Raw genomic sequence first — 16,869 nt, 5'->3', positions numbered from 1 at the left:
TCTGTGCCTCTCCTTGCCTTTTTAAGCTAGTGTCAGTTTCACCTTCTCAGTGCCTCTTCAGCAGTGACCACCAAAACCATACCTACTTTGTATTAAGCACCGAACTAGATATTTTATAATCAATACTAATTGTCACCACCATCCTGCAAAACAGGCACTGTTATTCTTGTTTGTAGATGGGAAAAACTAATGTTAAGCGATTAAATAACTTTTTTATCACAACGCAATTAAGTGAGAGAGCAAGGACTGGAATACAACCGTCTGACTTCAACATTCACGATCTTTTCATGAAAAACAATTCTACCTTTCACCAAGCATTTTAATTTTACAAACTTACTGGAAGTAAATCTAATTCAAGGGTTACTTACTCTAGGCATCCAACCCCCTCCCAACATACAGATGTTGTAACTATTTAATTTCATACTGGCAAGTGATAAGAATTAGTGTTTTAAGTTCTAACAACCAGTTTAAACCAAATAAAACTGAAAATTAAAAAGAAACAGTAAATTACAAACTTTTCAAGATTGGAAATATATTTATTCAAGCTACAAATCAAATTTCGTTTGTGTCATAACATCCACGTAGTTCCATATATCTTGTCTAAAGTTCCAACATAAACTTGTTTGAACAGCGTCTTCCTATCAAAACAACATTTTTACATGCCCAGTATACATTACCTGTGTATCTCAGGGCTCTTTTGCCGGGCACTATGTTCTTCAGTGGCTTTCTGATACGAGGTGAACCTCTCGTTTAGAGTCACTGCAGCTGATTTGAAGTATTGCTCTGTTGATTTAGGAGAAACACTGCCCAGTTAGTTATCTTTACTTTAAGAGCGATTTTCATTTGTGACAGAAGGGCATGTAGCAGGTGAAAAGAAAAATAAAAATACTCAAGAAACCTAGCAGAAGAGAACCAAGTGTTACAAAGAACTCCTACCCTCTCCCTTGTAACTTCTTGTACCTCAACAGGTAACTGATGCAAAGTTCCTCACAGGTCCCTGTCAATATTGCATATAGACCAAGAACAATAAATATATTAAATTGAGTCTCTAATTCCATTTCAATAATGCACTACACTTCCTCAAACAGAACAAAAAGGAACAATATGTGAATGTCCTTAAGCCTTGCCAATATGAACCAATGAAGTTAACTTCAAGTAATCATTTGCAGGAAACAAAAAATGCTACGGTAACTACACAGCTAGTTTTAGTAAGCTAATCAAAGTATTTCAGCAAGAACTGTGTTGACAACAAAAACTGGATTTAAGAAAAAACTGAATACTGCCATTTCAATTGGAAAAATATTTTTTAAATCAATTAACACTAATTACTCCAAAACTCTGGCATCTTGGCAAACCTGACAGCACATTTCATATTATTGTCTTGTCTTTCTTTTAACAACTTTAAAATTAGTAATAGCAATACTGATTAGTTTTTAAACCATTTCAAAATATGCTGTAGATGTAATATAGAAAGACGTATAAAGTCATGAAATGTTACATTATGAAGCAAGCTATCTGCTTAACAGGTCAACATACATCTGTGTCAACTTACCGCCCAATATCCAGCACATGTCTCATAACCAATCATTAAAACTTGAAACGGCCACTACAAGGGTAGTGCCTCAATCATAATTCCATGAAACCCAGGAATTTGAGCTAGCAACTCAGTTTTTATGCCATTTTTGCCAGGAAGACAGAAGATTCAACTTTGCCTGTATCTTTCAACAGCTATTTTACTTTGAAACATGGATTTGCCATTTCAAAACATATTCCAGGACCTAGTTACAATGAAAAAGAAAACATCACTGGGCATTTTCAGCTCTATGTTAAGTAAGAGCTGTTCAGATCGGTTGCACAATACGAATAATGAAACATAACTACAATTCTTTTTCTTTTTTAAAAAAAAAAGGAAAACGAAAAAGGAAAAATTTTATGAAAACCTGATCTCAAAATTCACCAATAAATTGTAAAATGTGGAGACAGGTCAAAAAAAGGTGAAAAAAGAAAAAATGTTAACGTTTCATATTCTATGCACCACAGTAATATGGTCATAAACTGGTTGACAAACCTAGTTATAGCCAAATAACAAAACTCTTTTGTTACTATGTTTAAATAATTACAGTCAAAATGAAATTCATTAACTAGTCACTGTTTTGAAATATCAAATGCATAAAGAATTTGCTAAAGGCAAGTTTCAGCTATTATCAGTTGTTCTCACATCCAAAGACAAACTTTTCAGAAAACGGCTTTTCAGAGCAACAGCCATGGAGATTCCTGGGTAAGAAACTATTTCAAAGTAAACTGCCTTTCAAACACAAAACCAAAATAATAAAAACAAGTTCTATTTGCCCAAAAAGTCACATGCTAAAACCTCTGAAAATTATTAGTAACTTTGAAACTAAAACTACGTACTAGTGAAAATAGAACATCACTACTCAGTTGAAACGAACACCCTTATCAACCCCAGGACCTAAAGAAATGTCATAATTATTATCCTAATCAGTCGCTATTCACAGAATCACTACTTACCCAACATACTTATAAATTTCTTGAAATTCTTCCCCTTTAAAACTCCTAATAATGTTTTTTCTTGTTTATTTATCATATAAAAAAGTCAAATATTATAACAAGTTAACTAATACAAAATTAACACAGGAAATTAATACTGTTTTTCCCCACTGGTTTCAAGTTTCTTTAAAAGTTAAAAAGAAATTCTTAATAATAACAATACTGCCCCACTTTGTTATAAATCCAATGCCAAGAGTACATTAATACAAGTCCCATGCATGCAATCAAAGATAATCTGTAAGCACCCTGCACTTCAAATACAGTATTACGGTACATTTCAAAAAGACTTTTAGCATTGTATAAATCTACGTCATGTTTTATCATAATACAGATTTTTAGGGTATGTTTTAATTCTATTTAGCATTTTAATCACTTTATTAAATATTAAAAATCACTTTACTAAATAGGTCTTAATGTTAACCAGACTGTTAGCTCTTTCGTGTAGTGCTATTTTTCCAAAAATTTAATAGTCTATATATACTTGCTAGTCCTGGGGTGCATTAATCATTACACATAGCTGTTCACTTTTTTACTTACAAGATAACTTTAATTCACGATAAGAAACATACTAAACATACCTTTAACATGATGAACCAAGGACACAATGTGTTGAATAAATGACTCTGAAGTGCTTTTGCTGGCCTGTGGCAACTTAATGTGGTCAAAGATGGATCGGAATTCTTGCTCCTTCTTGACAGAATGGACAAGTGTACTAGCAAGTAGCCTGTCTTTAGTCAAGGAAGCAGGTCTGGAGCATATCGGTAACAGACACATACAAACAAAATATACCATTGGTTTGAATATGAAAATGGTAAGTACATTCAGAAAATAATTAACTGGATTATTAACTAACCACCCACAGATTATTTATTAGGTATCAGTGTGGATTACCTGTTAGAATCATCAAGAGGAACAGGTGCCATTTTGAGTTTGACTTCAGGACGATGAGAATCACTGGCTATCATTTTGATCCTAAGTGGACTCTCCTCTCTGAAGGTAGACTTTTCTCGTGCATCCAGATTCTTGTGTAGAGGGGGACTGTAATCAAAGAGGTCTTTGAGCTTTTCAGACTTTACCTGCTCAGGTGACTGAGTTTCTTTCTTTACTGTTATTCTTTCAGAATTTTTGTCGTCTTCCTTGTGCTTATCTTTTGTAGTGCTAGGCCTTTCCACTACATATCCAGTCTCTTTAAGTTTATAATTTTTTTCTTCTCTAAATCCATCACTTTCTCTATTGCCTTTCAATGAAACTTTGGACTTGTACTTGGGTCCTTCCTCCTCAGTATTCCGGTGAGATGTAGTAGCAAAATTTTTACCCTGATCTGCAAGAACTGACTTCCTGAACTGTCTATAATCCTCTGTCTCCTCTGTGTCATCCCCTTCTGAATCATTAAACTTTTGTTTTCCAGACTCTTTATCACTGAAGTAATCTAGAGCTTCCTGATCTTCCCATTCTCCCTCTGCCCTCCCTTTCTCTGATCCTTTCTCCTTTGGAGCCTCTTTATCCCTGGTATTACCCCTATCAAGCAGGAATACTCTAGACTCTTCATCTGTGAACCTGTGAATAAGCAAAGAAGAGGATGGTAACTCTGGATTGCATTCATTGCAGATCACTTGCATACTTAATTGTGCTTCCCAATATCACAGGACCAGTAATAAGAGGAAAAAACCCTACTGAAAAGTGCTTTTTCAGATTCCACTTTTAAAAAGCATTAAAAGCATCCATACAGCTTATGTACTGTTTTTAAATAAATTTACACATTAGACTTCCTAAAGTTTAAAAAAAGTAAAGCCATCTCAAAAACCTGTTCTATTTATAGTCCACAATTCTGCACTAACAAATCCAAATTTCCAGAGATTCTAGAACATACAACACAGCTTAATTTCTGAGGCTAAAAACCACTAATAAACAATATACTTATCTACTAAAATTCTACTTATGATTATACTCAAAATCTCAGACTATTTCACTTATCTAATATAAATAAGAGTTCAAAAAAGTGGACTTCAAGGTAATTAATATTAGATATTTAATAGTCTATCTAGACCACAAAATAGTTCATATATACTTTGCAGTAGAAAATGATGCTTTCTGGCAACATTAAGTAGAAACTATGTATCAGTCCACTAAGAAAATTAATTTTAGATTGTATAGCACTAAATCATAAATAGCATGCTTGCAGTATTCCCTCACTTGTAAGTCAATCACACTACCTTAGCAACCCATTTTCATTAAGCTTTTTAGTAACCTTTAGCAATGCTTGAAATTAGAATTCAAACCAAGTATCTCTCTGAAATGTTTACTTGAGTAAGAAATACCATTTATTATCTTTTCTACAGTCAGGCACATTCGTTAAAAACTGGTAGCTGGACTGTTTATAATACCACACAAGAACATGTAATATAATTGCATTATTTATGTAGGTCACTTTATAATGGTGAAGAGTACAAAATAAGCTAACACTTATAAAATTAATCTGTTTTTACAACATGTTAACCATTAGTTATATTGTTTTTACTGTTTTTACAACATGTTAACCATTAGTTATGCTTTATGCTACTCAATTTCTCATTTATACTCTCAATTCTGGACTGACTAAAAATGGATAAAATGAAAAGGAGGAATATGAATTAGCTTCATAAACATTTATTAGAATACTTCACTTCCAAAGTTAACAAGATACGAATAAAACCAACTTGGAATTATCTTATAAAGAAGGAAGTCAAGAGTAAAAATAGCTAAATACACATCACAATGCAATTTTTAGCCTTAAAATCCAAAAAGAATTCAAAGATCAGAAGTATTAATATTATAATCTAAATTCTCTTAGTTCTTACCTTTTTAAGAATTTTCCTGTCTTTGCAGTTTCCTGATCCCCACCATCAGGATAAAATGAGGAACGTCCCCTAGCCTCATCTCTTGGAGCATTCTGTGGTGTGATTGTCTTTGCAGGGCTTCTTCGTGAAGGGATGTGATGAATTGGACTATTCTGAGAAGGACTGTATCTACTAGATCCATTTCCAACAGAACCAGACCCAGACCTTTCAGGACTATGCTGAATGGAATGTGAATGCTGAGAGGGGGTGTTTTTTGCAGAGTGTACTGTACTGAGCATGGGGGCATCAGAGCAAGATGAACTCTGACTAGGTGGTGTAGCAATTGGTGAAGGACTATGGGGTGATCTGGGACTATTATCATATGCTGAAAGGCCAGGCCAAATATCACCAGATGTGGCTGATGATTTATTAAACTCATCAATAGATTCAGATGGGTCATGTTCAAATGTATCTTTCGGTTCCTCCTGTGACTTGTTTTTCAAAGGACTCTCTTCTTGGGGCTCCCCTTCAGCTTTTTTGGTTTGTTTTTCCTGAGACCCTCGTCTTTTAGAGACAGGAGACTTGCTATACGGGGACGAAGAACGAGAAGAGGATGATCTTGGAGACCTAGATGATCTATATGACCGGCGAGATCTGCTTCGGGATCTTTGAGAAGAAACGGATCTTCTTTTTGGACTCCTGGAACGTGAACGACCTCGTCTAGGACTCCTGGAGTGTCTTCTATTCCAAACAGGTCTATATCCACCTCGATGATATCTACCTCCTCCTCCTTGATAATACCCTCTACCCCTTCCTCTGTACCCATAAGGTCGTCTCATTCCTCTATTATTTCTGTAATCTCGGCGATAATCTCTAGAATACATGCGATCTCTACTACGAGATCTTGAATATGTCCTGGAACGAGACCTAGAACTAAAAATGAAATAAATATCAATCCAAGAAAAATAAACTATTACATCCTACCATCCCAAATACTTCTGGTTGAATATAACACGTAAATAAAGTGTCAAAGCCAAAAATGTATTATTTTTTAAAAAGCCCTCATTTATACAAAAGTAAAAGTTTACTGTTTTCAATGAAGAAAATCTCAATTCTAAGGTAAATATTGAGAAAATAAAGGGCTTAGGAATGAAGGCACAGAAAACAGGGGAAAAAATTGACAACCAACAACAGGACACACTAACAAATTACAGTACCTTTATGCAGGCACTTAAAGTGATAGTGTTAAAAGAAAATGTAATGCCATGGAAGAATATTCACCAGTGAAATACCATTGGCTAAATGCATGCATAATAAAAACTTAGGCCTAGAAAAATAGTACAGGAAAATCATAAACAAGTATTAATTCATAATGAAATTATGGTCACTTTTATTTTCAACTTGTGGTCTCTATTTTCTATGTTAAGTATGTATTACTACTTAAAGAAAGACAACCAGAGTTTATAATTTTTAAACAATAAACCTATTGAGACCTCAGAGTCAGAAATGAGAAACTATGAAACAGTATGCAAAGACTGCTTACTGTCAAATAATTCTTACATTATCCAATTCATCTCTTAACATTACAGCAGTTCCCGCTTATCTGCAGGAAATACATTCCAAGACCCCCAGTGAACTAACTCTAAAACAAGGATAACAATAGATCCATTCACAGGGTTCTTTGAGAATAAAACATGTTAATGAATGTAGCACTCTGTGTAAGCACTTCATAAGTATTAGCTGATATGATTATTATCATTATTTAAGGAATTAAAAGCACAGTAATTCACCTGTATCTCTTCTTTCTAGAGTGTGATCTTGATCTTGATCGTGAACTAGACTGTGATCTAGACTTTGATCTTGAAGAGTGTGATCTAGAATTGGAGCGACCCATTTCTTTTCTCCTAGTCAAATGAGAGAGTGAAAAAGGTTAAAATCACAATACAAGTGAAAATGTTTCAATTATTTAACTTATTTTCGGATACAAACTGAATTTACAAGACGTAAGTTTCTCAAAGGATATTACTCATCATTATTCATATGAGTACTAAGACAGTCAATTATCCCTAACTAAAACTGTATTTTCACCTACATGACAGGTACTGTATAGTGAAGACACAACAGAAGATTTCTATGGACTGCCCCACCTATGTGCCTCAATCCAAAAAGGCAGCAGCTGCAGAAGCCAGAAAGAGCAATGATATCAGACTACAGCAGCATGTTAGATGTTATTCCATGCCCAATACAAATGCCTACCTCTCCTGTAAAAAAGATAAATAACATCAGAGTATTACAGATAACGAACCTGAAAAAAAGAAAGTACAAGTGGCGCAATACTAAAAAATACAGAATAAACCTACCCGACTGCCATCATAAGTGCTTTATGGCCTTGAAATGGGACTAAATTGACCACTCCATGTATACAATACTGCTTGGAATGGTGATGGATAGTCTCCTAGTAGAATAAAGGTCACTAAGTCTGAACAGCTGGAGCCATGGTTCTGCTTTCAATACTCATGACTGCAGAATAAAAATGGACTTATGTGACAATGCCTAGGTTCACCCTGTAGCCTTCTGGTGAGAAGATGAAAAAGGATAAAAGATGAATAAACTGAAGAGATTGCTGCAAGAAAGAGATAATTTGGAACTACACGAAAAAGAGAACTTGGGCACCAGTATTGTAACTTTTCTAAACACTACCTAGTATCTAATACAATAATCAGACCTCACAGAAATCAGTAACAGGACTAAATGATTTATAAGATCTACTCTTCACAAAATTAAACATATACATATGCCTCCCAACTTTATTCCTGCTACACTATTTCCAAATTTCCACTAACTTATACAAAATAAGTAATTTTTTCCATAAAAAACAACTCATTAAACTTTCTTAATAGCCTGCAATTGCCATATATTTAAACCATTTCTCCTACTACCAAAATGTTTTAGGGCACTTATTTGACCTACCTAGACTTTGCTCAGTATTATGAAATACTATTTGAAAGTACTAAGATGAGCTGAATTATAGAGGAGACAATGATGTCTGCATACTTCCTCACCAAAAAACCACATAAATGACAAATTCAAGGGGTGTCAAGTATTTATTTTAAAACAAAACATATCTATCTTCAAAGAGACAAATACCAGCTTTGTCTTCTCTCACTCTTAATTCCAAGTAACTTAGGAAATACATAAAGACAGTACTCTCCTCAGAGTTATAGTGAGGATTAAACAAGTTGATACATGTAATATACTTAATACAATGCTTAGCACATAATAAGCAATCAATTTTAATTACCTTAACACCCACATAAGGGGAAAAAAGCTAAGTTACAGACCTCCTCTTGCATGCATAAAGGAAGGTAGTTAAATAAGCAGAGTTATTTTGTCTTGTTTTATTTTTAAATAACTTTGTGTGTTCTGAGTCTTTAAGCAGATGTGTTTATAGAAGTAGAAGCAGGCACACAACCTAGAAGCAGAAGAGATAGACAATCTTTTCCTTAAAACTATCTTTTAAAATCTGGCTTACTTCATACAAGCCACCAGAAAGCCCCCAAGAGTTTCAGACCACATCACTTTTAATCAGTCTAAATCATGAGTTCAGAAGTCACATTTTCTTAAATAAGCCAAAACTGAAAACTAGAATAAAGGATATTATTTACCTTGGGTTTTATGCAGGATCAAGCAATCAAGTGAAGTCTTTGAGATACTGTAAAATTCTTCTTGGAGAGAATGTTCTGAGAAATTAAATTCTAAATTCAAACTCCTAGCAAAGATAAAAAAAATATGAATTTGAATTATGGTAAATTAAAAATCCACTGTTTACAAGGCATCACACTCAACACTGCTATAAAAAACTCTTAATAAAGGCACTAAATATTTCAGGGAATGGAAAACTGATTAAGGAAATAAATTTTTAACCACAAAAGCTTAAAGGAACTTAACTTTTTTTGTTTCAATCAAGCAGTGCATTATGAAACTGAAGCACCTTTAATTCAAACACCTGAATTCTAATTTTAGCAATTTGGGCTTTAGAAAACAGAAGCTATGCTGTCATCCTATCAGAAAATTCCAAAGTGGCTGGCATAAGTGGCCATCTTGGTATACCAAAACATGTCGTGTATCTATAGTTAGTATTCATAACGCTACAGTTCGTAACTTAAGTACAATATGAGTTTATTTTAGTGCTCTGCTATTTACCTTATTCTCTCCTGGTCACTTCCTTTCATACAGTTTAGTTTCATTTGAAGCTGTTTTTTTAAATTCGTGTAACAGCCATCACAGTAATTCTAATTTTGTCCCTAAAAGCATTTTGATACATGTACAGATGTTCCAATAAAAGAACAGCCAGTAGATGAAACAAGTATCTATTGGAAGCCAATGCTCTTCCTAATTTACCATTACTATGCAAATAAATTTAAATTCTGCACAGACTATTAAGCAGTTTCAGTATTTACTGAAAAACTTAGCCTAATGAATAACATTCAGTGATTATCAATTATGTGCAAAGAACAGTCAAAAAACACTAGGGGAGCAGAAACTAAACAATTAACATTGTACATGCCTATACTCAAGGAATTCATAAACCAGCTTGAATGAAAAAAAACATTAATATGAAAATCTGTGAATCTTACCAAGTTATCAATCCAATGAAAAATGTAATAACAATGAAAATACAAAGTAGAAGAAATTAAAATTAAACTGGTAAATCAAGAATATGTCCCCTAAATACCCATGGCCCTACAGCTGAGGGGATTAAGAGATCTGAGCTTTCAGAAACTTAGCAATTAAGGGAAATACACCAAAATAAAAATTAGCAAAAACAAAAGGTCATGGATACAGAAACAAAAAGATTTCTAAAGTCCTTGCATGTTTAGTTTTAAAAATATCAAATCCCCCAAGCTCTCATCATCTAAATTGGTGCGTTGTTATGAAACTTTATGCTGACCTAGAAGTCCAATACTACTGATTCACTGCTGGAAGTGATACAAGGCTCATTTTAGCTAACTCTTCCCCCAAACAATTCTAAAAGGCTAATTTTAATTTCTATATATCCAGAGAAGAACCAACTGCCAAATCTCTCTTTACTCCAAGTGATGATTTTCTGAAGTTCCAAGAAAATATACACTAGAAATAGCAGTGAGGAAGGAGGGGCTGTAGGCTGTTAGACTAGTAGATGAGACATACATTCTTGTTCACAATCTATGAATACATTCTCAAGTATCCATACCAAGAACTCAATGATCATATATAAAATGTCACACAATATACTTAATAATATATAATGTAAATTATATTTAACATTTAATAATATATTAATATTTAAGATAGTACAAAGACTGTAATCTGCTCCATTTTTTTTTAAATGAAATCTATGTACAAAGCACTGTGCTAAATATTATGGGAGACATAACTGTAAAAGGTCCCTGCCCTCCCAAAAACAACTAAAGAAGAACAGAAATCAACAAATTACAGCAAATTTAACTACCAACCATGTGCCCAGAACTGTGCTAGGTGACTTTAAATAAAATCACCTGATTTAATCCTCATAATCTTAGAAACTACATATTTAACCCCATCTTTCAGATGAATTTAAGCTTTCAGAATTCATATGAATTTACAACAAAGGTGCCTATCACAAGCCAGGCACAACTATTCTAGTGTAGGAAATATAACACTTTAAGTGAGACATTAAGTTCCCTACTCTCTTGGAGCTTATGTTCAAGCTAGGGGAAGAGAGAAAACAAAAAAGTAATATGTCAAGAGGCGAAGAGCAGGACTACTACGGTGGGTCCTTGAACCGTGTTTAAAGAGGTAACAGTTAAGCTAAAGACAAGGAACATTGCAAAGACCCAAGAAAAGAAAAGCATTCTAGGCAAAGGACACAAATGTAGCAAATTCAGGACAAAAGACCAGTAAGAAGGTTGATCAAGGAGAGGGTATAAGATAAAACAGGAGAGACAGGAAAGGAGCCAATCAAATAGCATCTAGTAAGTAGGCCAGAGTAAAGAGTCTAGATTTTATTCTAACTGTAATGGGAAAGCCCTGGAAAGCCTGATCAGGGAAGTCACACCATATGATTTAAGATGGCTGCTGGGTAGAGCATGAACAACTTGGAAAGAAGAACTTGGAGACAAACTAGAAGGTTGAAGTTCAATATAATGGTTGCCTGGATAAAGTGGTAGCAATAAAGAAAGAAAAAAGAAGCAAATCCAGAATCTGGTTTGGAAGTACATAGAGTCAACAGTACTTGCTCACAGATTGTTAGTGGTATGAAGCACAGGGAATTGAAAAAAAAGAAAACAAAAAATCAATGGTGCTCCTAAATTCTAAGTTTTGGGCTCAAGTATCTGGAAGAAGTGCAAATTTGGGGGCAAAAACAGGAGATTTGTTTGCCCTTTTAGGCTGCCCATGGTCACAGACTGTAAAAAGTTAATCCAGAACTTGACCAAGATCTCCTGTGCTCTCTCCGATACCCTGACAGGTGCCTGATGTGGCCATAACCTACATATATAATTCAAAATGTCAAATCAATCTTCCCTCTATTCTAAACAAGATCACTTACTAACACACTGTAAAAAGAGATAGAGAATAAAGTGCTTCATGCACCTTTATCCAAATGATTCACCAACCAGTGAAGAACACAAGAGAATGAGTCAGGCTTTATTTTTTTAAATAAAGTTCTTAAAGAGAGTTCCCTGGTGGCCTAGTGGTTAGGATTCTGGGCTTTCACTGATGTGGCCCAGCTCAATCCCTCGTCAGGGAACTGAGATCCCTCAAGCCAGGCAGCAGGTCCAAAAATAAATAAAGTTCTTAAATATCTTAACAGAGCATATCATTTATGGAATAATAATAATAACATAATGATCAGCTAGAACACAAGTGATGGAAAGAGCAAAGACAACTGGGCTCAACAAAATACACAAGTTGAAGCTCCTCCAGAAGAGATTCTTTAGGTTACCCTATGAAGCATACTTGAGCTGTCTTAATTTGATCATACTCAGGGAATCTGGGCTCCAGATTTTGTAAACAAATTATTGCTATTCACATCTTCAATAATCCTAAAATTAATATCCCATGACTCTTACTCCAACTGACTAGGTTCAAAATTCTGGCTTGACCATTAACTAGCTGTCCAACACTGGACAAATTACCTTAATCTCTTCCAGCTTCAGTTTCCACATTTATAAAATAAGGTTAATTACGATACTTACTCATAGGTTTAAAATTAACAAACTGAACTAATAAATGTAAGCAACTTAAAGTTTGGCACATGGTATGCATTCAAATGTTAACTATCATTATTGGTAAACCTGGTCTGTGACAGTCTTAACTGCAGTTTATTAATTCTGCTTCAAATGATTACTATATTTAAGTTTGATATTTTTGATATGGCATTAACCAGCATTACAAAAAAGTAATTTTGCTTTAAAACACTCCAGAAGAAATGAATTTGAAGAATGGGTATATGTATATGTATAACTGAATCACTTTGCTGTACACCTGAAACACAACACTGTTAATCACCTATATGCCAATATAAAATAAAAATTTTAAAAAAACAGAAAAAAACAAATATTAAAATTGGTAAATGCTGATAATTACTTAACCTAGATAACAAACAGTTCACTATTCTACTTTGTGCTTGAAAATTTCCACAAGTAAAAGCTTTAAAAAATGATAGGTTTAGCTGCAAATTTTTAGTTCTTTGTCCAGCTCCTTGTCAGCCTGCTTTAAAAAAAAAAAGAAAGAAAAAAGCGCACAGAACTGAGAAAAAGAAAGAATACCTTCATTCTAGACCAGGGTGTGCCAATCCCTGGTTCATGTAGCCCTAAAAAGTTTTCTACCTTTTTTGGCCTCCACCTAGTATAAGGACAAATACTGGATCAAGTAAAATTAAAGTGTTTGAAAATTCCAAAATAATACACAAATGTAGGCCTGTATTATTACTACATTAATGTTTGTAGACTGTTTCTTTCCCAGCCCTGAGGACAAATAAAACATTAAATATTTAAGACTCCGACGTAATACTGATGACCACTGTTTAAGAAACTGGAGTTGAAAAATGAACAAATTCCTAACCTACAACTATAAACAACATTTACACTTACTACCCAGAGATATAAGTTGGACTTCTTGATTCCCTTACCTACTTCTTGTTATTTAATAAATCACTGTAAGTTACACAGGAGAATTCAGCTAGTAGTCAACTAATGATTTCGAATGTAGCTTCTGGAAACTCCCAATCCAAAGCTCTATGTAGAACTGAAAAGACTTTCTTCGTTTCTGTTAAGTCATGACTCACATAGTTAATCTAGTACAGCTAGCTGCCCACATTAAGTCATTCAATAAACTCAACTAGACCTGAGCCTACCAAGTGACAAGTTTTTACAGGTCTATTTCCAAGTACTAAAATACTATTGTTCTTCCAAGTCAAGAATCAGCTCTGCCTAAAAAATTTCCTTTGCCACCATTTTAATTATCTGAATCAAGAGGGATTTCAATGTTTACCACAATGTATCAGTGAAAGTGTGGTATTTAAAAAAAAAAAAGCTAACTGCCATCAGTAAACAGGCTTTAGGTTGTTCACCTAAAGTGAGTTATTTCAGACACACAAATCTTCGATTCGATTACCTACCCTAAATTGGCTAGGATCACATAATAATGCAAATAAACTGGTAGGGGTTTTTCCTCTGTAAAGGTTCTTTATTGTCTGACCTGCAGCCCAATCCTTCTTCCCAGCTACAGTCCAATCGGAAGGAAAATTCACATTGAGAGATAAGAAATTTTGTTTTGCTTTTTAATACCAAAAAAATTTTAAAGGCGCTGCTGCAAAAAGATACAAGTTGAAGCAGCTAATCTCTGTACATCATTTCTGGTCATATCTGCCTCCAACTTTAGTCTCAGTTTTTTCAATTCAAAATGATTTATAAAAAAAAAAAATTTTGACATCGAAAAGTAGCTGCCAGTACTGCTAATTGATTCTGACAAGATAAACCTTAAAAGTAAATAAAGCCAACTACGGACTTAAATAAAATGAGGGCAAAGTCCTTAACCTCAACTCACCACTCCGCTCCATGTATACCACCAACTGTACCAACCACGGCTACAACATTTCTAACGAGGTACAAGGGGCTGAAACTCTCGCAAAAAGGACGTGGCTTCGCGTGTACTACACAACTGCCCTTTAGGCCCGGGGGTGGCGGGGCCGTTCTTAGATCCATCGACTAAGGCCCGCTGCCCAAACTAGGAAACCGTGATTAGGCACCAACTCCTACAGTCAAAAGTGCACTTTCGCTTCAAAGCAGAGTTACCGGGGGGCCCGATTAGATTAGCCCCGAAGACAATTTTCCCGCAACCCCGGAGGCGATGCCGGGGTCTGAAGAGCGGAACAGGATCCTAAGACAAAGTGAGGTAACCAAAATAAGGCGTAAACCGACTGGGAGCGTGAAGCCGGGGAAAAGGAGTTCAAACGACGCGGAAAGGGGTTAGCTAACCTACCCAAAGCACTTCGCTGCACGTCAGTGATCCTATCAAAGCCCCAAAGGCCGGGAAGAAAGGTGGCGAGAAGCGAACACAAGTTGTACCTCGGGCCGCCTCAGGGGCCGTAGGCGGCGAAGGGAGGGAGGAGGAAGCGCGCGTGCGCGAGGCGAGCGTTCAGTCGGGCGCGAGCAGAGGTCCGGGCTGAGGAAATGGGGGAAGGGATTAAGAGAGAGATCTGCGCAAGCGCATGAGAAGGCCGCGCGGTCTGTGGGTATCGAGCCAGGCTCGGAGCCGCGTGCGCGCGCGCGCGCGCACACCGTTCTCGCTGCTCACCCCACCCCCACCTTTTCGGGCCGTAGTGCCTCGAAAACCTGAGGGAAGCTGACCGGGAAACGCATAAATAACGGCGCAAGGTCTCCTGGGTTCTCCTGTCGCCGCCAACCCGCCACTACCAACAAAAGGTTCAACAATATTCATTCTTCCTCGACATACACTGCCCTTTGAATGATTTGAATGCAACGCAAGGCCTACCTGACACGCCGGAGCACGGTTCCCGGGACTTATCTTCCTCGTAACTACACCGCGGCCATTTCCCGACTCAAGCACGGGAGGAAAACCATAGAGGTATCTTCGACGCGCTACCTCCTCTCCGTCACTTCCGATTTGGGGCGTGGCCTCCGGTGCCGCTAAATATATGGGCAGGCCCCGCCCACCCCCTCCGCCCTAAACCGGCTCCCTGGCCGTTAAAAAGATGTTTCCCGAGGATTTCTGGGAAGTCGCGTGGCTGGTCTCGCGCGATGATCTGGCGGCCCCGCCTTCCGGCCTTTAGCAGCCGCCTCCGCCAGGGTGGCGGTAGACAGTGGGCGGGGTCTTGTCGCTCGGCCCTGAGGTCGATGGTCCTCACAGTTGGGTACGCTGACCTCTCTGCCTTGCGTTGAGGGAACCCTCCGGACTTTTCTGTCGCCCCCACTTTTTGTTCGTCTGGTCCATGCTTTCTGTGGCGCCAACTCAGACCAGGCCAGAAGCAAAAGGATAATCTCACACTGAGGAAAAGACGCGGAGGCAAGGGGCTGCTCTGTTCGCACACTGCGTCTCTACGCCAGGAAGCGCCGAGTTCTCCGACGCCAACTGGAAACCAGGAAGTGCTGCTTTTGCTTTGATAGAAAATATGTCAGACGCACTTAGAAAGGAGAAAAATGGCCACGATCTAAGTCCCTTTTTTGAGTGGCGTCACACCAAGTCTACCGCGCGTAGCGGAGTTCACGCCGCAGTGCTCCGAAGCGGCTTAGGCTTCTTGGCTGTTTAGCGTCAGAGGATGCTGCTTTTTCTCGGACGTGATTGAAGCGTTACCACTTCGGAACCTAGGGACGTTGGCATGAGCATGAAAATAAAGCAGAGCACGAAGCTTAACGATCAGTTGTGCCGGCCGAGAAACACAGTCTAATCTGCCAAAAATATAAATCAGGTTATAAATAGGCAAGCCACATTTGATTTGGATAGAATTTCAGCAGGAGCCATATAGCACGTTTCCTATTAATACTTTGCTGCACTTACTTCCTTTGGGCCTAAAATCGTTATAACTTTGTTCTTTGGGCACGTAAACTGCCTTAAAGGATTTCAAAGTTGTAATTAGCAACCAGTCTTCGGTCAGTTAAATGTAGTCCAGTATTGGGCCCTAGTTGTGAATTTAACACTGTACTTAGGGGGTTCTCTCCTCACAATCCAATATACCAGCTCAATTGGAAAAAATACGTGATTTTCATGGGATGTATTCTCAGTTTTCTCTTGTTGTACAGCCTGCCCCTCACCCCATCACCACCATCAGAATGTGGAAACAGTAATCTTTGGCCTATGTGGTGCACTGATAAGTCCCAAGCATTTAGTAGGTGCTCAGTAAATATATGTTGAATGGATAAACTATATTAAAAGGGAAAAAAAAGTAAACCTAACCATTGATGGCTTAATACAAAACTCTACTATTCTGCAGGTAAAGGAGGGG

At 36.8% G+C, this 16,869-nt stretch overlaps 1 protein-coding gene across 4 annotated transcripts in view; it reads right to left on the bottom strand.

The window, feature by feature from the left end:
• The window catches only part of BCLAF1 (BCL2 associated transcription factor 1), a 29,724-nt gene extending 14,168 nt beyond the window's left edge, over nucleotides 1-15,556 (bottom strand). For 2 of the 4 annotated variants that reach the window (XM_060029919.1, XM_060029921.1), the window contains exons 1-7: nucleotides 15,402-15,555; nucleotides 9,050-9,153; nucleotides 7,175-7,288; nucleotides 5,406-6,317; nucleotides 3,460-4,125; nucleotides 3,147-3,316; nucleotides 678-783 (exon numbers count right to left, since the gene is read on the bottom strand). In XM_060029919.1, the coding sequence (XP_059885902.1) occupies nucleotides 678-783; nucleotides 3,147-3,316; nucleotides 3,460-4,125; nucleotides 5,406-6,317; nucleotides 7,175-7,278 (1,958 nt within the window). In that variant the 5' untranslated portion in view covers nucleotides 7,279-7,288; nucleotides 9,050-9,153; nucleotides 15,402-15,555. Of the gene's footprint in view, nucleotides 1-677; nucleotides 784-3,146; nucleotides 3,317-3,459; nucleotides 4,126-5,405; nucleotides 6,318-7,174; nucleotides 7,289-9,049; nucleotides 9,154-14,888; nucleotides 15,371-15,401 lie in introns of those variants that run through there. The other 2 variants (XR_009521919.1, XM_060029920.1) reach the window with 2 other exon arrangements.
• Nucleotides 15,557-16,869: the final 1,313 nt, after the last annotated feature.

This window comes from Delphinus delphis, chromosome 14, assembly GCF_949987515.2.
Source record: "Delphinus delphis chromosome 14, mDelDel1.2, whole genome shotgun sequence".
Taxonomy (NCBI): domain Eukaryota; kingdom Metazoa; phylum Chordata; class Mammalia; order Artiodactyla; family Delphinidae; genus Delphinus; species Delphinus delphis.
Note: the sequence above shows the minus strand (reverse complement) of the source record. Positions and strands in the feature narration are given on the sequence as shown.